The 22,082-nt window shown below is 40.9% G+C and overlaps 1 protein-coding gene across 10 annotated transcripts in view; it reads left to right on the forward strand.

Moving 5' to 3' along the window:
- CREB5 (cAMP responsive element binding protein 5) overlaps positions 1 to 22,082 on the forward strand; it is a 256,642-nt gene that overhangs the window by 136,179 nt on the left and 98,381 nt on the right. Inside the window, exon 1 of one of the 10 annotated variants that reach the window (XM_035556396.2) lies at positions 18,644 to 18,731. The exons of the other annotated variants lie outside the window; for them this stretch is intronic. Within the exon in view, the coding sequence (XP_035412289.1) occupies positions 18,685 to 18,731 (47 nt within the window). The 5' untranslated portion in view covers positions 18,644 to 18,684. Of the gene's footprint in view, positions 1 to 18,643; positions 18,732 to 22,082 lie in introns of those variants that run through there. 10 annotated transcript variants of the gene reach the window in all.

Raw genomic sequence — 22,082 nt, forward strand, 5'->3', positions numbered from 1 at the left:
AACTGAGGCATCATATGTTGAAGTGCAGAAGTATGGTCATTGATTTGTCAGTATGTAGTCAGTCTTGTACAGCCATGTTAGCTGCTCCTACATGTGCAAGCATTTTAGGCATGCTGCCCTGTTTGCTTTTGCAGAGGGAGCAGGCGGTGGCATTCCCACGCATGAACTCCATCCCTATGAGTGTGATTGATTGTCTACAAAACCGCAGAAGTGACACGGGCATGCATGCTTACCTGGCTGCTTTGGTGTCTTTAATAATACCAGCAGAGGATTTAGCCAGTATGTTGAGAGTAGTCCTCCTCTGACTTCCCACAAGGTGCTTCCCAAAGTGTACATACTGATGTTCTCAGGTGTTCTTTGTGCTTATTTTTAGGGTTTCCCCTCGCCACCAACAATAGAAGGGTAAAGCTATCCTGCAGGACAAATTGCATACGTGTTGGGAGGGAGGAAATCAGTTCGAGGGCTCGTAAAAGTCAGAATATTATTGAAGTGAGTTTGAGTTACAAAATGTAAGAACTTGCTTTGCACCTTTCTGTGTATTTTATATATATTAGTAACCAACTAATTGATTTATATTTATGATAACATTTTATGCTGACTGGACTCAACTCTGTTTTTCTCTCTAGCATGGCAGCCCAGGCCATATCTTTCTTTTGTCATTTTTGAATTGCTACTCATTTTAAGCTACAAGCTTTCCAAAGCACATTGTAAGATAAGCCCTTTATATTAAAAACCAAGCAAGGATCCCACATGCATATATGTGCATATAAAATGCATTGAAAAAAGGAAAGTTATGAGCACATGATAGTGGCTGCTGAAACAACAGGCAAACCAGCCAGCTGTGAAGGAAACTAACATGATGTACTAAAGCAGAAACACAATATAATGGGGAAATGCGGTTCTTTGTTCAGATCCGTTTCCTATTAACACTTATAATGTTATGCTTGTGCATGCCATCCCCTGAGGACACTTGGTCAGCCTTAAATGAATAACAGTGGAATATGTAAAAACTGCTAGATGCATAAAACTTCTGTGCACCCATGGTCTGTTGTGTGTATGTGTTCCTTTAAAGGAAATTTGAGCTATTTATTGCATGGAAGCTTGAGTTAAAATACTGTTGTGTTGCCAGGGGCCAGCCACTAACAGTGATTTTAAAAGGTGAGAGCAGAGTGAGATGAGGGCAATTTGAGCATGATGCTTAAGGTCTCTCTAGCTATTAATGAAGGAGGAAACTTTTTAGTATCAAAGGAGGGGAAACAGAAGGCACTCAGCTGGGCTGGTGGCAGTGAGGCAGGCTTCTGCGAGAGGGGCTGCAAATGGGATGCCCTCTTGAAGTCATCTGTTTCTTTGCTCCATGGCATCCTGAAGCAGATGCTAGGCAGGTGCATGATGGAGGTTCATGGGGAAGGTTGCTGTGAAGCACTTTTTCCTGCTGATAAGAAGCTGAGGTGGAAGATTTAAAACAACAGTCCATATGTCAGTTCTTATATCCTTTGCCTATTTTGGGGATAGTTGTTGAAGCCAGAGGAGAAAACATGTCTGATTTAGGAAGATGCATGCAGTTGAGGGAGTGAGGGCATGCACACAAAGAGAAGATAATGTGGATAGGATGGTGGGACTTGATCTTGAAGGTCTTTTCCAACCCAGTTAATTCTACGATTCTAGTGAACGCTTTAGGTGCAGAACTTCCCCCTGTATAAAGAGATCATCGTTTCAGGCATTTAAGCATCTAGCATACATTACAAAAGTATTACTATATACAGTAAGACTGCAAACTAATTCTGAGTGAAGCTGTATGTAACAACCCAGACTGTCATTGACACAGGAGCTGGCATTTATATTCCTGAGAAGTAGCTGAGTTTGTTAATTGGCACATGGGTGCTGCACAGTGAGGACATCTCTCTGGCTGTGGACTACTTTCCAAGCTCATTCAGAGTTTTTTGGACTGGCCCACTCAGGGCATCACAAGCGCTCTTGATCCAGAGCTGTGGTCTTCCCTAAAGGCCTCACTGATCAGCACAAGAGGATATAACACCCATGGTCTGGATGCAAATTGGTATTAAAAGGAGAGGATTTTTCTTGTGTTCGACAGCTGTATGGCTTACTTAAAAGAATAATTGCTGGCCTTTCCACTTGGGATACAATGAATTCATAACATATTAAAATAATAAAATCTCATTGTTCTGTTCTGTCCTATCCTAGTGAGGGAGAGAACTGGGAAAGGAAGCAAGGCATTAAAAACAAAACAACGCACCCTTTTAAGTATAACTAAGTAGACATCTCAGAGTCTTTAAGGGTAAAAGAAATGCATTTTGTGTCTCAGCTTGTTAGCCACCTTGTTTATATTCCTCCCAAAAGCACAGCTTCGATGTGGCTGTAATTAAGCAGAACTACTCCCCTAAAACTCTCCACTAAAAGACGTTGTCTCAGTGTCTCCCTGTGTAATATTTCTGAACACTCATCATGTCCATTTCCCCACCCTGAGGTCTGACTGGTGGAGACTGATGAAGTCTGAGTGCAGACTTCGAAGGATTTCTACTGGGATGATCAGGAGGACGGTGTTGAGCTTCAGCACATAAGTCATTTCCAGGCTTCAGTTATTTTAAATCCTAAGGGGCACCTTAAGGATTCCTAAAAGATTAGTGAGCAGGGCTTCCCAAATCTGTGCTAATGCTCTTTTTTGACAAAATTGACAGCACCATCAAGAACCTGTCGGGCGAGAGAGATAAATACAATGGAAGAGCAAACACGGGGAGAAAAGAGAACTTTTGTGATAACATATTCCCCCTAGATGTCATAGACCATGTACAAATAATGAGCACATTGAAAGAAAGACAGAACCTGGTTAAGTATTGTGGCAGGAGAGCCTGTGATCTCAGGCTATTAAATACTACAGCGCTCTTTCAGAGCATCATAATTCAAAAGGAAGGTGACAGTGTGGTAGATGTGGGCTGCTGCCTAGCAAGAGGCTGGAAGGGAGGGGGGACATGCTCAGAGCATGCTTTGGGATGAAAGGAGGTTATCTCATTTTCATAAGGAAGATCGCTCAAATACCTGCTGTGACCTCTTGTGCTGGAGCATGAATTTCAATGAAGGGATAAATGGTGACATCTCACCCGTTCTCCAGTTCTAAGGGTTGGGTTGTGTTACATTAAATCGTGCTTGGAAATCTCTGGTTAATACATTTAGAGAAACAGCTCTCAGGAACATCTACCTCCCTTCCTTCCTCCTTAAAACAGTAATGAATCTAAATTGCTAATAAAACATAAGAGCTCAAAGATGTTGTACACAGACCATGTTTCTGGGCTGGTTATTTTTTTAATGTCAGTTTTCCCACAGCTGTTAGCGTGTTACAGTCATTAAGGTATCAAAACTGTCTAGCCAAGAGAGGAGAGACTTTTCTTTCTTTAGGCTCTTGAATTGTTTGAATATTTGTTTAGCAGGGCTCCATTCTTTGTTTCTTTCTGTGGAAAAAGTAAAGCTTGTAATCTGTCTGTACTGTAAATCTCAGTTAAGAGCCATTCATTGAAGAATAAACTGTGCCTTCTCCTGTGAGGCTATTTTTCTAGCAAATCTGATTATGTGCCTGCAAACTAACAAAGACAATTAGCAAATATGCGTAGTCCTAGCTACAATTTGAAACTCTTCCTAAATTGTAGAAAAGATGCATTTTAAAGTTCATAAGAAATTTAATTTACTAACATTCATAGCTTTTTCTGGTTTAACACAGGTTGCCAAGCAAAATGTAGGGGCTGTATTGTTGTTCTGAATTAGAAAGGGAATTGTGGAAGGGATCAGGAATATTTTGTACATATACTTACTGCAGGAAATGAGGTCCTTTTCTCTTGAGCATGGGGAGCAATCAAAGGACCAAGGATGGCTTCCCCTCTGCAGCCCCAGACCCCTGTGCTCAGCATCCTGACCCAAAAGCATGTTTTTTCTCAGGGCCACATGCCAGTACTGCTCAGGCTGTGTTAAACTTTCTTCTTATATATGCTGCTTCTTTATCTCTTGCCAATATGACAATGGTCAAATGCACACGGTCTTCCCAAAAAATAACTTGGCAAAAATTTTCCACCCAGATAATCCAAATTACTGAGTAGTTTCATACTTTTTTGCCCTTGTTCAAAAGAGAGAAAAAAAAAAAGAAGGGGGCTGGGGGGAAGGAAGGGAAGTTTCAAGGATGTTTAAGCTGGACTTAAGCAATATATTCTCTAGAGTTATGTTTATCCTTAGCTTTCTAAATGCAGGTTGCAAGAGGCCCTGTCAGCTAAAAGGGTTATGAACTAATACTACACTGCAACTTTTGCGTAGGGGGGAGCCTCAAACTGCCTAGAACTTGGCTGCTCAACAGGTATGCAACTGATGAGGAACCTCCAGGAAAGATGGTGTGCTTGTTGAGGTCATGCTTATGCTTCAGGGAAGGTCTCTCTTCTTCTCCCTTTTATTTCTAAAATAAAAAAATCTGACACTTCTCCAAGCTTCAGTAGATTCTCCATAGTTCGTGGCACTGCTTGTTAACTCAGATGTGAAACTCAGATTTTCTCTGTAACTTTTCAAGGAAAAAACTGTTCAAGCCTCTTGTTATGTCTATATGAAAAAAAGAGCATGATCACAAGATTCATTTTGCATAAAATTTTCTGAAGTGTGCAATTTTAGCTGTAATTCCCCTAAAATCACAGGCACAGTTTTCTAAGGATATCAAATGTGATATGTTTCTTTTTTTGTTTTTGTGGGGTGGAAATGTTATTATTTTAAACTTGATACAAATAGGAAGAAATCTGTAATGTCAGAGCTATAAATCTTTTGCTTTCATAAAAATTATGGAATCATTGAACTGTATGGCTGGAGGGGACTTCAAGTGTTCATCCAATGCTCTGCCCAAAGTAGGATTAAGTAACATCTACATCATTTCTGACAGAAATATCTCGAATGTGTTTTTGACAACCTCCAGAAATGCAGAGTACACATCTTAACTGTTCAATTGCAGTGCTTAGCTGTATTTACTTTGAGACAAGTTTTTCTTTAGGTCTAATGTGAACCCTCCTTGGTGCAAATTTAAGTTCCTTTTATTTTTGTTCTACTCAATACAGACAGAGAGAAATATATTATTTCTTCTTTCTGTCTTCATCAGCCTCTTGTAATGTTCATGCTCTTCCGGTCTTCTGGAGACTAACCAACATGCTCAGTCTGTCCTTACTCCTCTTTTATGGACTTTCAGGTGTTTCTCTAGCTGTCCAGAGGGTTATCTCTGGCTGCTTAAAAAGTGCTTCAGATGGGAGCTACTAGTGCTGAGGCGAAGCAAAGGATTCGTACACTGAAGGAACTCTTATAAGCACTATGTTTAACAATGTGGGTGGGAGGTAAAAAATTCACTCCTTATTGCTGAGGACCAAGAAGCACAGCGGCATTTACACATGGTTCCCATTTGAACTGAAACATTTTCAACTGAAAAAATAGAAATAAATTCTTTCAACTTCTCCAAACTAAAGAAGCTCTGCAGTGAAAGGACTGCTCAGCAGCAATGACTCCTTTTCTTTTTTTCCTTTTCTTTTTTTTTTTTTTTTGTTAATTGCAGAATCCATAGCATCACTAATAAATCATGACAGTGTGACAAATGACCAGTCTCTGCCTGAAATCCCATTTGGTTAATTGTGTTGCACCTACCAGCATTTCCCTTGCAGTTCTTGCTTTGGTGCTGACTCCAGGGGAAGTGTGCCACCTACTGAATCACCAGCTCTGCTTCCTGAAGCACCCTGGGATTTCCTTGGAGGGCTCCCAAATGCATTTGGCCAAGACCAACCCTGTTTAGCTTATGAGAGCAGACCAGATCACAGCCTGAGGCTGTTATGGCTGCTAGCCATATTACTCATTGGGGATGTTTAGTCATGTATCTCTACGAAGGGAGACCATATTGCATTAAATGTCTCGAGTTAGTTCTGCATATATTGTTTGTAAATTGCTTTGTGACCCTTTCTGAGTGGAAAGAGCTGCATATGTATAAAATATTAAGACTTAATGGAGTGTATATAACATGTATGGATACTTTCAGGTCATTTTTGTAATAACCTTTCGTGTTATAGCCATATGATTGAAAATGTAATAAAACAGGCTGAGAAGGCAGCCTCTTTTAAGTCTGGCTGTTCTAGTACTGAATTATTCTGATTTCATTGTCGTAAGTCTATTTTTGGTACTTAAATATTGGTAAATCGTCACCAACATGGTTGTTTAAATTTAACAGAAGTGAGCACTAGTATCAACACTATTCAGCCAATGTGAATTGAAAATCCATTCCATTTGCCTGCAATAAGTCCTAACGGATATTTTATTATTAATACATTTACAAATGGCAGATGGCTTTGCATAACACACCTCATTTTCTCATTTGAGGTCAGATCCCCCAATAGGTAGCTATACAGCCGTATTGTGTAAGTCTCCTAACGATGGGAAGGGTTATAATCCAAAGAGAGTGGTTGTAGCTAAATTGTATAAGGTATTTGCTCTAATTTTTGTAGGGGATAAGATCTAGGTAAAACAGACATTAGTAGCTGTGCATCCTGACTGTAGTCTGGGCTAGTATAATTGGTCTGGTTTCAAAAGTACAAACAAAACCCAAATGACCACAAACTGGCATGGTTCATACCTTTGCACTCAACTCAACTCAATATTTGACTCAACTCAATATTTGTCTTCTTTTTTCTTTTGAGGGTACTGTTATGTGCCTGGGATCTTGTTCTCTGTCAATAGACTCTGATCCTGGCATTATTACTCCTGTGAGTTTCCTCCCTGCAGTCTTTGCCACATTGTACCACTGCTTTGGATATATACAGCAGGAATTGAAAATAAAAAAAAGCATTAAAGAACTGCTGGCACCTTGTGGTAAATGTTTGAAAAACATTTGTAGCAACAGTTTATATTGTAAAACATATGAATTCTGAATTTTCTCAGTCATTGAGACTATTTTGGTGAAAAATGGATCTTTGTCATTTTATTCTATTTATATCCCTTTGACCTGCTAGTCTATTTTCAGCCTGCTGCCTGCAGTGCTATCTGGCACGTGCTAAATACATGTTTCCTAAAGCAGTTTGTAAAGATACATTGGACCTGGTTATTTCCAAATGGGATAATTTTGTTAGCAAGACTCCTGAGTAAGAGGCATGCCTCCTGAGCAGGAGTACATTTGTGCGCAGGTGAGAAAACTTATCTCAATATTTAGGCAGAGGAGATAACTCACATGGTCACTTGTGCTGGTTCTGCTGCTTATTAGATCAATGCAGGTAGGCAATATGAAGTACATGAGCTGGTGGGATTTGAAAAAAGATGAATAATGATTTGGTGAACTGTGTTGGTATCTTCTTCTCAGGGAGAAAAAAAAAAAAAAAAAAGGAGAGAGAAAGACTTAGAGACTTCAAGGACCTGGTATTTTTACTGGAAGGGAAGAGATGGGTTGGAGGGGAGCAGAAAGACCAGGGAGGTCACAGATGTAGCCTGGGGTAGGCTGAGTAAGTGAGAACAGGAAGAATAAAACTGGTATCGTAGATTGGGAGAGCCAGCAGATTAGATCAAATATATGTGTGAAGAAGACAAAACAGAAAGCTCTTGTATGAAAACATTTCTTGTGAATTAGCTGAGCTGAGCTTCAGACTGCATATCAGACTGTCTCTCTCATCTGTGCTTCTTTCTAAATTCACTAACACTGCAGTTTACAGCAGTTTACAGACCTTTTTCGTAGTCCCTATGAATATTTTATAGAAGCCAGGTTAGCTGAAATGAAAAATAGAGTTGTTTTTCTTAGGTGCATGATTTAAAAGCTTAGCAAGAAAACTTGTGGAAAACGTAATTGCCCTAAACAAAACAGAACTCTGAAGGATTTCACCAAATGAAAACTAATTTTTACCAATACCCTCTAAAGTCTTTTTTTTTTTTCTTTAGTGAACTGTTTTCATGGCAAAGTTCAACTTTCAGTTCCCAGGGTTTCTAACTGAAGAACTCTTTACACTTTTCACTGTCCTTATAAAAGACAGACAAAATGGTTTAAGGAAATATTTTTTAAAATATTCATTATCTGGCAAAGACCGGGCCTGCAGTATTTCAGCCTAAAAAGGGATAGTTTTGGAAGGTTTTAAAAGTATCTGAAAAAAAAAAGGGGGGGGGGGATAGAATGAAAATGAAGATGCAACTATAAACATAAGTTTTAATGTCATTCATCCTGCAATATTCTTTTAAGTCAGCTTTATCTTTTTGCATAGTTACATTTATAATAAATGTATAATGCCTTCTGTGTGATACTATCTGTTATCTCAGCGCGCATTTGTGAGATACATGCCCCTACATATGTGTATTATGAACATAGCAGTAAGGCAGGTGAAATCACACCAGACACATCCTGGAATTAACTCTGAGTTTGCGTTGTGTTTACCTGGTCAGCTACCATTCGATTAAATCCCTGAAGATGCTTTTGGGTATCTGCAGCTTCCTTTTCTTTTAACAGTAATTACAAATATTTAATACCTTTTGTTTGAACACTATGAAAATATTGACCAGCTAGGAAATCAGGTGAAACTAAATAGAGGTTTCATGAACTGGTCTCTAAAATATACAGGAACAAGAATATTACTAGCCAACGTGGGGAACAGTTAGATGACAATTGTGGTGGCTGCCCGTGGCCCATCCTTACCCTGCTTCAGGCTGGAGATACAGACTAGGCAACACTGACAACTAAAGCAGAATTAAGACACAACAAAGTGGAAACATATTAACCGAAACAATAAAAATAATAATATTAATAACAATCAAGCAACCCAACTGCAGATTGTGCTCTGAACTTTGCCAAATTTGGGGCTGCTGGCAGGCCACCAAGAATAGCAAATACAACAGACAAGGGCCCCTCATCTGAAAAAGCCATGCCACAGTCCACAGTGAGCTTTGCCCTATGAACCGACAGCAAGAGCATCCCAGCCAGTCTGAACAGCCACCGTGGAATTACAGCATGAGATTTCTGTGAAGTGAGATTAAGCTAAACTTGCATCTTGTGTGAATTCAGATTAAATGAAGGGACTGAGTTGTTATTTAGCAAAAACGTTTCCTTGGCTACGTTGGAGTCATTTTTACTGTGTTGGTGTGATGTAATCGGCTGGTTTAACATTTAGAGCTAGTAAAACATGTGCGTATAATTTTTTTTTTAAGTATGTGCCTAATCACTTTCATTTTGTACTCACTTAGCTCAATATTAATAGTTTGCATTGGCAGAGAATTTACAAACAGGCTTAGGAGCGAAACAGTCTAGATTTCTACATGTGATGGCCTGAAAGTTACAGGGAGTGAAGAATCTTGTCAGACTCCTAGATCTTTCCTCCCACACATGCTGGCCACCAGATAAATCTTGTGTGTGAGTTTATAGTGGAGTCAGTGTTGGATGTTAAGCAACACCCAGAAGTGAAGTTCTTGAAATAATTTCCTGTGAAAGCTACAGTAGACAGATTTGTAATCATAGATCATGGCATTAATCAAGTAAACAAACCATCCATTTTTGCTGTGGCATTCCTGAAATCTCTTTTAGGAACACCAAAAGTTCTGCATAATGATACTTCCCAGTAATGAGTGTGGTAAGCACAGGATGGCATGACACAGAGGGCTTCTCGGTTCTTTGGGACACGGATGCAAAATTTCTCTGATACAGCAGTGAGAGTCAGAAGACATCTGAAATGTGACTTAAACATTTCGGTAGTATTCATGCTACTTATTTACATTATAATTAAAACATTTCTCCTCTTAAAACCTTTCCAAAATGTTGCTTATACCATTCTGTCAGCTAAGAGAAATTTCAGGCATGGCTGCTCTTGAAGTAAAGAATGAATTGGTAAACAGGGGCAAACTCTTTGTCCTGCATTGTTACTCATGCTGACAAATGTGCACTCAGTAAAAGCTGTTGACAGCTGTGGGCTGCTCAAGAACCACAGCTAATGTGGGAGAATCTCCTCTAGGAAACAGGGCAGGTAGGCTTCATTTAGCATGTGTAAAAATGGGGTTTGCTGGAGGGGAAAGAACCAGGATGGTTTGAAGAGGAAGGCGTTGGGTTGGAGGAGGTTGTGTGTGGAACTACACAGTGTTCAGTACAGACCTGATTTTGTTTCGCGTTTTCATTAATGACTGTAATGCAAGTATAACAAGTACTGCTGGTGACGCAGGGTTTGGAGACATTGGCAATACAGAGAAGGACCTGGATATTGTACAAAAAAGGAGGGAAAAAAATCCAACAAGAAAAAACCTGGATGAGCTTTGAATACTGAACTAATGGCAATGGAATGAAATTCAATATTAAAAAATGCAAGGCTGTGCCTGGGGGGACTAATAACAATTTCTAGAAGAAGCAGCAGTTCATCAGCCCAATACGGTGATGTAGAAGGAAGGCTCAAGAACAGTGGTAGGTGGTCACAGGCTGACAGCAAGCTTCTGCAGTGGTCTGCTTGATTTCAAGGTACAAGCATTCTTAACTAATGATGCATCAGGAAGGTGGCTGGCTGTCCAGAGGCACTGAGAGGCATTAGGCTGGAGTGGTGGACTGATCTGGAGCTGACTTTTAAAGTTAGTGAAAACATGTTACGGAAGGTGTAGGGAGGATGGTTACCACAGGTCTTGAAAATGAAAGAAGGTAGCTTCTCAGGTTGAGAGATTGAGTTAATTAAGGGACTCTGAGACAGCTGTCATGTTCAAGGGAAAGGGTTAGAAAAAAGGTCTTTGCAGCAGCAGTCTGGACAAATATGAAAGAGGTAAAATTGTATTGGTAAAAGCCAGAAAAAATGATGTTGCAACTATTGACGTGCAGGGTGGTGAGACATATGTTCCAGTTATGAAGCAATTACAAGAATATATAAGCCCTGAAGTGGTTTCAAGCTGAATTCAGATTGGCATCTCTGTGCAGAATAATTAACACACAGAATCATGAACATGGGGGACAAAGACAGTAGAAAACTTCAAAACCCTAAGAAACTAAATTCACTTTGCATGGAAGGAAGAAATAAAGGGAAAGTTTTGGGGAGAAAGGTGAGAAATAGTAAAATCTCAAGGTTTGAAACATTAAGAATGCAAGTAACATCCCAGTTAAGTTGAGAAACTGATCTAGGTGCTGCTTCTTTTGCATTAAAGCTATTCAGCTGAATTCACAGATGTTTCCACTCAGTTTAGAGGGAATCTTGGTCTATAAAGTGAACTCTGTAGGTTCTCAGATGAGTTAGTCATCATTGTTTTAATTTGTTTATCCTGTTTCCATAATAAATCTTTTTTTTTTCCCTCTCATTTAAATAAATTAGAATCTATTTTGTTGGGATTTTTAAAAATTGACCCAACTGTGGTTCATTTTTCAAAAAAAATTTATCTTCTATCCTTACGCGAAAAGTCACCAAGGATACCAGCACGGCAGTGCTATTTTTTCAGTAGAGAATTCACAGAAGTGCCTCATTGACATGGGTTATGGTCGGTGAGGACAAACATGAACCCTTTGGTTTTGCACAGTGGCAGGAACAGGCTAACGTTAGAGGGTGTCCAAGAAGATGACTGCTGCCAAGTGTAAATCCAGTAGGCACAATTCATGTGGAGTATGTTCTTACCCACTATGTATTTCCAAGCACGTGCATGTTTTCTAGCTAGATTTGATTCTGCTTTTGATACCAGATTAGAAAAGCTATGCATTTTGATTCGTAGAAACTGGTCTTGAAAGTAATGCAGTATCCTGCACCACAGAATGTGGAAGTGAAGTTACAAATATTTTCTCTTTCGTTTATCATCACAGCAAAACTGATGGTGTAACTCTGGCTCTGATGTCAGTAAAAGGCAGATATTTTCCTCATAGAGTCCTGAAAGATCTGAATGAGTGTGTGAGAGGTCTGTTTGTGTTGAGTATGTTTAGAGATAATAGATAGTCATTCTTTTCCAGAAGAAAAGCATTGGAGGACTAAACATAGTATGTAAATCCTAAAAACATAAGTGAGTACAGATGGACCTCTCTTGGTTTCAGAAAGGATCTCTCAGATAATGTGTTTGTGGCTGGAGAAGTTACTATGAAGGAAATCAAAATAGGATTTCCTGTTGAACTCCCATCACAAAACAAACAAGAAAAAAAAAAGACAATAGTTTTTTTTTTTCCATTTTAAAATAATATATCAAATAAAGTAATAGTTTTATGTCATTAACAACAGAGTTTTAATTCTTATGGCTGACTTGTTACACTGTAAACATTATGTTATATTTCAATGGAAGTCTGCAAATCAGGGAATCACAGGCTTGCTGTGAATTGTGGCTGCATCTCAGTCTCCTTGATGCAGCCTCCCTTGTTTTGTAAGAAACAGAAAAAATCTAATCTATAATAAAAGAGGCTGTAGTTTCAGTATCGAGATGTTGGATGTCGATTAAATTCAGACCTTTGGATAGAGCCAAGTTAAAAATGGTACCACTTGGATAACGATTTCTCATCGTCCTGCTAGCGATTTAATGGTGTAAATGGTGTGCCTGAGGATGAGCTGGGACCTGTAGAATTGCTTGGCTACCTGTGCTCCTTCATGGAGCTTCAAAGCTAAAGCCAATTTATCCAGCAAATGTTTCATTTCATTTCATTTCATTTCATTTCATTTCATGGAGGAAATATTACTAGCCGGATTACTGACACGGACACATCTTTAAAAGCAAGTGACCTCGTGTGTGTATTTATCAAATAGCACTGTAAATTGATGCTGCTGTATTGAGTGTGATCTGAGTCCCAGAAATCTTCTCTTCCGCATGGAGCTGAGTCCCAGAGCTTTGCCTATATTTTAAAAGTTTCATTTGACTATTAATTATTCTTATTGTGCTGGAAAATTAAAGATGAGGGCTAACAAAACTGCATGATGATGACAATTTAAGAGAAGACTAAAATTTGTTTTAGAGTTTGTGTACTATTATTCAGTGCTTACCATACTGTGCTCCACAGCACATATTTCATTTCAGCATATGAATTTGTTCTTTTAATGCAGATTTTGCAACTTCAGCCTACTTTTCTGTCTGTTAGAAACACAATGGAGAAAGAACATCAAAACCAGACCCTCTGTCCTGTTATAAGAGTCGAGATGCAACTATATGTGATACAAGTTTTAAACTGGGTCCAAGATAAAGCTTGTGGAGCTTCACTTTGAAGTGTAAGATATCTGAAATGTGGGATCAAAATATTTAGGGTATACAACTGAATGGCAAAGCTTCATGCAACACTAAAAATAGAGGTGGCTCCAGTCTTAAACAAGCCTGTGCTAATTATCCATTAGAGTAATCAGAGTCACACTGGGGGGAAAGGAATCTCCTGTTCATTATGGATGAACATTAAAGATTACACAGCATTTTTAAAATAATTGCAGCTGTTTACTTTTGTCCTTAGTCAACGTCTCCCCTCTGCACTCCTGTGTGGTTGGCTGGCAGGCTGCCATCGCCTATGTCAAGGGTGATTGCATTGTGTTGCTTTTTATGGCTAGCCCTAGAGGTGCTTTGGGATCTTTCAGGGCAAAAGGTTCTGTAGAAATGTAAAGCATTATTTATTATTTTGCATAAATTGCTGCATTATTTGTCTTCGGTATTTGTGGTTTACAGCTGTAATAAAATAGCTGGCTCCTCAGACTGGATGACTCAGTGATATGTAATTGGGTACAGAGCTCTTCACTTCCAGGTCAGCCGCTCACTGCTGGCCCACAGCTATTTGGCAAGGGTATAGTAAGTAGGCAATGCTTCATCCCATTTGCTAGTGTTTTAGTGTCCCCAGCACAAAAAACATGATCCCAAGGGGCATTAACCTGCTTTGGAGCATCAGCTGAGAAGGTGTCGTACCTTGAGATCATTCTTGAAGATCTGTGGTGTTTTTTTTTTTCAAGATTCTTTGCAACAATGTGAGGAAGTCTCACTGCCATCATGCCCATTGCACACCTGTGTGGTTTCTCGCAGAGCAGCCGTCTCCAGAGCTTTTGGACCCAAACTCTTGCGAGTTCTTTTTCCTTTAATATTTTTGATAGTGCCATTCTAACTTAGCAGCACATTTTGGGTATATGACTGAGAGGAGATCTTTGTTCCAGGATTCATTTATACTTAGTCCAATGCAGTTTCATACAGTGCTCGTGTACAAGAAATCTGGGGCAGTTCTCAGAAAGGACATTTCTAGATGTTCTATTTCATAACAATTTGGAGAGCTCATGGAAAAACCTGCTCTACCTCTGCTAGAGCTCAATGCTGAGCACTTGGGTCTGAGTCTCCTTAATGGAGAGCAGCTTTTTCTGAAGCACCCAAATGACTTGGGAACTTGTGTCCCACTCTCTCATTAATAATTTGAAAAATGCACTCTTAGTGCTGGCATACTTTAAATCTGATGAACTTGGTGGATCTACATGTTCTTATGTCCTTGCTTGTGACAGATAGCATGCTCAGGCCCCACAGCCTTCCCATGCAGGCACTTGTACAGATGGTCCCTCTGTCCACTGCAGAAACACGGGACACCCAAGTTGAACTGAACACTGAATAACACCACATGGGTTTGCAGTGGTCTGTAACTGAAAAGGTTCACTGGAAGCAATTTGCAAAGAAATCCTTAGGAAACCACCTGGATGGTTATTTTAAATTAAAAAAGGAAGAGATGCCACTTAAAAAAAATAATTTTTAATACGAGGTTTAAGGTTCCATACATGTGATAGTCATTAAAGCTTATTTAACCCTGAAATTATCTGGCCTCTTTAATTCCACAGGGACTGTAAGGCTCTTGGGTTAGAAATGAAAAATAATGTCTGAATGAAAATGAGACTTTCCTGAGTGTAGGACCATTATTGAAGAATATTTTCTTAATCAAGCCTCTTTAAGAGCCAAGTAGTGGAGAAAAAACTAATCAGGCAACAGTGCTTTCATCCACAGGCAGCATCTTATCCGGTGCTTTGGGCCACTGATCGAAATAGGTGCAGGTCAGCCCCAAAGGCTGTGTGTGACACACTCACCTAACATGCAGGCAGAACTGATGATTTGTCCACCAGCAATCTCAGCTGCAGTACACCCAGTTCCTTGCTGCAATGCGCTTGTGAGATAATCCCAGCATGCTCTGACATTTGGGCTCTCGAACTTCAGAGCTTTCTGGTTGATCGGACTGGAAACTTTCAGCAGGAGCAGTGATTTTGTGGAGTTTCTGTTACACCAAACATCTGTGGTGTGCCCCACCACCCTTTCCCTAAGGATGAAACATGCTGCAGGGAGGGTGTTGCAAGCATTCCTGAATGAGACAGCTAAGCTGGAGTCATAACTGTGCTGGCCAGGGCGCTACTTTGAAGAAGGCTCCCATTAGAATTAAAACATCCCACAACTCCCATCACAACAGCTCTATTCTTGAGTGTGGCTGAGCATGGAAATTTAAGGATGGGGGCGGAGAGGGGGGGAGAAAGAAAGGACAGACAAGTAAACAGATAAAGAGGGAGCTCTTGCATGCAAGTGGAATTTCCTCTGAGCACAGGACATTCTTTATCATTAACTAGTCTGTCACAGGAAGGAAAATGGGAAAACAGTGCTTCCTGTTAGGGGGAAGAAAAAATCAATAGGCCTTGGAAATACCTGCCTGGAAAGAACCTTTTGTATTCCCACCAGCAAGCACAAACAAATTTTTAACTCCTTTGGAGCATGGGCTCTGCTTTAAAGCAGTTTGCTTCTTGAAATGGGACTTTGGTGTAAATACGTCATTTAGAAATGATGGGCATTTCAGGCTGCTTTGATCTTTCTCCTTCATTTCAGAATATCCTCCAATTCCCAAAAATATGTTCTATAACACAAAGGCTGTTTTCAAGGCACTTAAATTCTTTTGTGGTTGTGTCTATGTAACTAATAATAACTAAATTCATTACAAATACATTCACTCCTCTAATATTTTGATTAAGATGCTCACAGAAGGACAATGGGTCTACTCTTCATAATGGTAAACAAAGTTTTCTTTTGGGAAGAGAACACTTGCCAGGCAAGTGCTTGAAGCCTCAGAAGGCCAGTGAACTACCATACAGCTCCTGAACCATCTTTTGGGTTGCATTTTGCTCTCAGTACAGCAGGGTGCTGAATGTGTGGGTCTTTCAGAGGAGTGAAAGAGGCCAGTTCATTAACAAGGGCTGCAGGATTGGATGTGTATGGACAAGCAGCCCCAGGATAACCTCCATTTTTCAAGGCAATAGTTTTTCTCTGTGGTGGCAGCTTCCTTCCTTCCAGAGGTGTGTGATGTGATCTATGTTTGTGCGTAGGCTGTAGCCACATTTCCCATCGGTTTGAAGCTGTTCTGAGCCAGGGATCTGTCCTGGGCTGATGAAAAACTTTATAGCAATGCTTGTGGCATAAATAGAGGGTGAACAGTGAGCTGAAACTATCTACTCCAGCAGTGTAAATGTAGGAAGACAAAATAAAAAGAAGATGAGATGGAAGTTGACCTCTTAGACATGCCCAGAAAAAGGGTAGGAAGTCACTTTTTTTTTTTTTTTTTTTTAAATGGAGAGGGAGAAGTGGGCTGAGCTTAAAAGGGAACTATCAGCAAAGCTAGAATTAAAAGAAAGCTTTACGAATGATCTAACTTTTATTTTATTACATTACAGAAGACAAAAAATCAATAGCTGGTAATTCAGACATAAATGAGTTATACGGGCCATTGACACAATGGACCAAACTTTATAACAACCACATCTGATGCTGTCAAGCCACAGGCTTCAGTGGCGCCAGTAATAATTATGGCCGATCACCTCTAATTCAGAGCTGCCTTGCTTGATAAAGGTGTCACTCTGAGTGGCTGCAGCATCAATATCAATTGAGGATGTCATCCAGCAGGTCAGTCTGCTGTGGAGATCTGCTCTTTTTTAATCAAATAGGATAAACCCTTTGTTTTTCTCCTCCTCGATCTCTCTTTGAAAATCATGCATACCTTAAAGACAAATTGTTTGAATGCAGTACTAAGCCTACGTGAATTCAAGACTGAAACATGACTGAAGCTAACTGTGTTGATCCACATAAATACATTCTAAAGATAATTTATAATTGTCAGAGCATCCCGGGAAGAAAACTTTGCTACTTTACAATAATCTCTGTTGCTTTGTTGTGTAAAGAGTATTAAATCACTGCTGTGATCAATTAATGGATCCTCCCCCAAAAAATTTGTTGGTAAAATGCTGATAGGCAATAGAAATTACTTTTCTGTAAACTCACATCCTTATATGGAAGAAAAGAATAGAAAATGCATTGTTTTATATGTTTTCCTGTTGTTTTCTGAATTAGGAGATTAGAAGTATTCATTGACTGTCCTAAAACTGAATTTCACTGTGTGAAATTTCACTGTGTGAGGTGACTTTGTAAAAGCTGCTGAAATTCTTGATCTCTAAAGAAAGGAGTCACTTTTAAATACCTCTCCAGTGTTTCAGGTGCCATTAATGTTTACACCTCTGCAGTTTGGTAGTGCAAACTGATATGCATATGAGTATGCATATGTGTATTGAGGTATTTTCATGAATTATTGTTATTGCTTAGGCTTTGCATTCTTTTGTGGAGTGACTATTTTCTACTGTGTTGACTACAGTTAATTGTAAGTAATGAACAATGAAAAAAAAGCTTCTGTGGGGGAGGACACGTGAGGTATTTCAGCCACAGTTACAGCAGCTTTTAACGTTAGCAGGACTTACGATCTGCGATATCATGCTGCAGAGCGGTCCGCACCATGATAGCTGATGTTTGTGCACTTGAAAAGCTTCTGTTTTGAAAAATTTTCACTGGTTCCACTTAGAAATATTCTCTACCCCTAAAAAAAAATCATGATTATCAGACTTGTGAAATAAACACCAGAGAGGAATTGTTTTAAAAGCAGGGTAAACAATAGCAGCACCGCAGCATGTTGGTTCATAAGCTTACAGCGCTGTATGGCTTGGGGCTTTTCTGCTACTTCTGAAACAGCAGAGAAAGAAAGCGCCTTGCACCTGTAAGTTTGCAGACGCACCAAGAAAGAACCCCGCAGTTCTCATTTAAAAACACAGGGCTTGATTCCAGCCGTGCGTATGCCAGTTCTGTGTGGTTAAGGGGGAGAAAGCTCAGTGCAGTGGCATAACCTGTGAAATCAGTGCTGTTCGTTCTCCCCAGACCCAAACAAACACTCTGCGTACCCCTCGGAGCTTCTCTGCTGCCCTCCGGCTCCATCTCCACCTTTTCCCATCGCTGGATCTCCTCGAAGCCCGGAACATGTGGGCATTCGAGTGCGGGTGCGTTTGTGTGTAGTATCTTCTGATCAGCCCCCGTCAATCATGTCAGCCCTGTCCCTGGGCTTTCCTGTGATCCTGCAGGCAGCTGCGCAGGCCGTTCAGAGGCGGCACTGTTTCTTTCTCTGTTTACTCGTTTCCAATGGCAATTGCACCACCAAGTCTCAGTACGTCTGGAACTTGGCCTGGGGCTGTTTTGGTTACATTGAAGTTTTTGCTTCAGCTCTGCCAGATTTAAATGGTGACTTCACCAGCACTGAGCTAAAAAGGAGAAAAGGGGAGGAGGGAGGTAGTGCAGCGAGCGGGAGCGAGCAAGGGAGAGGGCCAGCGCATTACATCATCATTTGGACAGGAATCAAATGGGAAGGATATGACTCACTCGGGCTAGTTAAGCTTTGGCTCAAGTTCTACATACACTCATTCCAGGGCTCTCATGTTCTGCACCTCAGCAGGGAATTCAGGCTCAGTGATGTCCATGAGGTTTGTTTTTAATTTTCTTTTCCTTTTCTGATTCCTATATACTTTTTTCCCTCCGTCGCCTTCCTCCATCTCTTCTCCTCCCCTCCCTCGTCCCCCTTTCCCACTCTCTTCCACTTCGACAGAGTTTGTTTTCTGGTGCGTGTAAACTCGACCATTAGCAGCAGAAGCTGATTCTTAAACCAAACCAAACCCAAACAAGGAGCACAGCAAACTTGAGAGAAGTTTTTTTTTTTTTTCCTCCTTTTTTTTTCCCCCCCATCATTGTGTCGCTCCTAATCGGAGGAGACAGGGAGAGAGTTAAAATGCAGGAACCAATCGCTTCGATGGTGATGTAATGCTGGAACTGCAGGGTTGTTAAGTAATGTGAGAGGAAGGGGGTCAGGGTTGCAAAGCATTTACCTGCTGTCAAGGGGGTTTAAGTTTATTATCAATTGCAGTGACTGTAACTGGCTTCAGACTGCACTCTCTAATTATTCACAGACTCCCCTTTTTTATCTTTTATTATTAAAAGTAAAACTATATTATGGTATTTTTTAAAATGTGATATTATCACAGCTGCAAATTATTTTCCACCAGGGTTTTTTGATATTTTTTAAATGGTTTGAAACTGGGTGTCTCTTTCACAAAAATCCCAGAGAGAGCAGAAAGAAAAGAGAAGGGCAAAGAGAAAAGGGGTGGTTCTCCGAGTGTAGCTGGTGAATTTGAAACTGCATGAAGAGAGCAGTTCAGTCTCTGCCTAACGGTGTGAGTAAAAGGTCCGGAGGTTCACTGCCGGAGGTTCACTGTAGAAAATACGACATGAAAGGAGGCGATTTGTAAAGCTCATCCTGAGGAGCCCCAGCAGTTCATCTCTAACACTTGTCAGCAGCCTTCTGCTTGTTAGCTCACCCCGGGCTCGCAGCTTGTTTGACGGGCTGCTTTCTTGCTATGTCCGGGACCGCTGAGGTCCCGATCCCATATGGCAGATCAGGATGTAATGAGGCTGCCCTCCAGAAGTACCTGGGAGCTGGAACGTCTGCACACACGCGTTTCCTTTGCAGGACAGAGCACGGTGCTTGTCTTATTGAATCCTTCTGTCTCCCTACAGACTTTTAAGCCTCCTTTTCCACATTTCTAACAGCCTCTGGGTTTGGGGGGAGGGAAAAAGATACCTCCTCCCCAAGCTCACCGTGAGTACGTTAGCATTAGGGTGGGCAATGTGGAGCATAACACTGAGACCCCTCTCGGATGGTGCTTGTGTTTAGATGTGGGATGAATGGAAGATGCCAGGTGGCTGTTGGTGTCCTCAGGACACCCGTTCTGTCTGAATCAGGTTTCTGTGTCAAGAGCTGTCTGCTTATAAGATTCTGGTCTCGGAAGTGCCCCCTTCAGGGAATTTCTATCACAGAGCAAAGCAATGTATTGGTGTCCACTGGATCAGCAGAGGACCAAAGACTTGCTTGGGATTACTAAAGATAGCCTTAATCACGCTCCTGAGGGTTTGGTGATTTTTTTTATTTTTATTTTTTAAAAACTGTGTTGGTCCTGGAGTGAGCAAAGTATCCTAAAGTGTTGTTCTGCTGGCATCGCTAAACCTCACCATCTCAGTCTGAACAGGACAAGAGCCCCTGCCCAGCCCCTGTCCTCCCTTCCCTCTGCAAAGCCACCTTGTGTCTAGCTGTTAGGTCCCTGCACATTACTCACAGGTTTTCCTAAATGCCCTGATTTCTCAGTCAACTGCTCAAGCACAAACAATTGCTCATCTGCCAAACTTTTATCATTCGAGAGCCGAACGTAAGGCCGCACTCGGCTCTGGCCCACGTTTCAGAGCAGATATACCATATGGGTTAGATTGCGCAGTGCTCTGCTGAGGATGTGTGGGTTGTGGAGGGAGCTGCGTTGCTGCAGGAGTTCCCGTAGGATTTCTGACTCATACTTTCTCCTAGAAATGTTAGGAAGTGCAGCTCCATGAACCATCAGAGTAAAGCAGTGTAGATTCTTCCCTTTGCCTGCTTTCCGATGGTAAGGTGGACTTGTCTTCACTCTTTCCCTTCCTGCCTTTTCTGGTGGGAGACTTTGTGCAGGAAAAGCCTGTCAGTGTTTTCCTAGGATGGGCTGGGCAGAAGATGACAGGCCTTGTCACGCTCCATCTTTGGATGCACAGAAATATGTCTTTTCTACTTCTCTTATCAACATGCATACAAAATATGCTGTGCAGCATGGCCTGTGGGCATCAGGTTGTGTTTCACAGGGGATCTGAGACTACCTTGTCTGGTTCTCATGGTATTCATGTTTCACCTGGCTGGGAGGGCAGCAGAGGAGAACATCTTGGTTCTTCAGACAGTTTGGACTGACTGATGACCCTGCCTCATGCTCATGACCTTCACAAAGCAGCTACATCTTCTCCACCTTGCTGATTCGCGCTTTGTGAAGTTAGGTAGAGGGTGTAAAGAGTTAAGTCCTTCTTCCCTTCCAAAAGCGCATTGCATCTCTAACTTACAATTCACTTCTGCTACTTAACTGATTTCAACACAGTACCACAGAAAGAACAGATTTAAAGGCTTCTTTCAAAAAGTTGCAGTTGTAAATGCTGTATGCATACATATGCATGTGTATATATATATAAAATTCTCCTGTGTCTATTAAAGCAACAAAGCGTAGAATTAATGAGGTATAACTGTCCTGAAGAGAGCCAGGCAGCTCTGACAGGTGCTTTTGAAATGCACATTCATCCTGGAGAAAAAAAAATTACATATACAGTTGTTGCCCATTTCATATTCTTCTGTATATGCTTTCATATATGCTAGCTGCCTGTCTTGCACCACCTTGGAGCCAAGGTGCAGGTGTGCCTGTGGACTTACAGTGCTGTGTTCAGAGGTCAACAGCTCCGACTGTCAGCCTCGACGTGTTTGAAGCTGGGCCTTCTGGCAAGAGGATTTTCTTATTGAAGGATGATATCTTCAGGGACCTAATTTTTAAACAGTAGCCAAGAGAAATGTTAACAGCACTCAGTAAATGAGCATCAGAAGATATATTCAGAAGCACATGTAACCTGTCAAACAAACCAGAGGCCAAACGCACCAACGTCTGTAAGCGATGTTTGCACTAGAGGCTGACCGCGCGTGGTCAGCCTCTGAAGAAAGGCAGTTTGCTCAAAGCAGGGCCTGGCTGGAAAAGTCCCAGTAAATTTTCCCCACCATGATCCCAAGTAACATTTCCGCCTGCATCGTTTAATGTGTGCATTGGCAGACTATCCTCTCTATAAGCTGTGTGATTTTAAGCGGTAATTTGGTGCTCCTTAGCTGGTCTCTGCATGCACAAAGGAATTGACTCTGTAGTTGCTGTACAAAAGCATGAGGTAAAAGTGAGAGG

This window comes from Cygnus atratus, chromosome 2 (genome assembly GCF_013377495.2).
Source record: "Cygnus atratus isolate AKBS03 ecotype Queensland, Australia chromosome 2, CAtr_DNAZoo_HiC_assembly, whole genome shotgun sequence".
NCBI classification, from domain to species: Eukaryota; Metazoa; Chordata; class Aves; order Anseriformes; family Anatidae; genus Cygnus; species Cygnus atratus.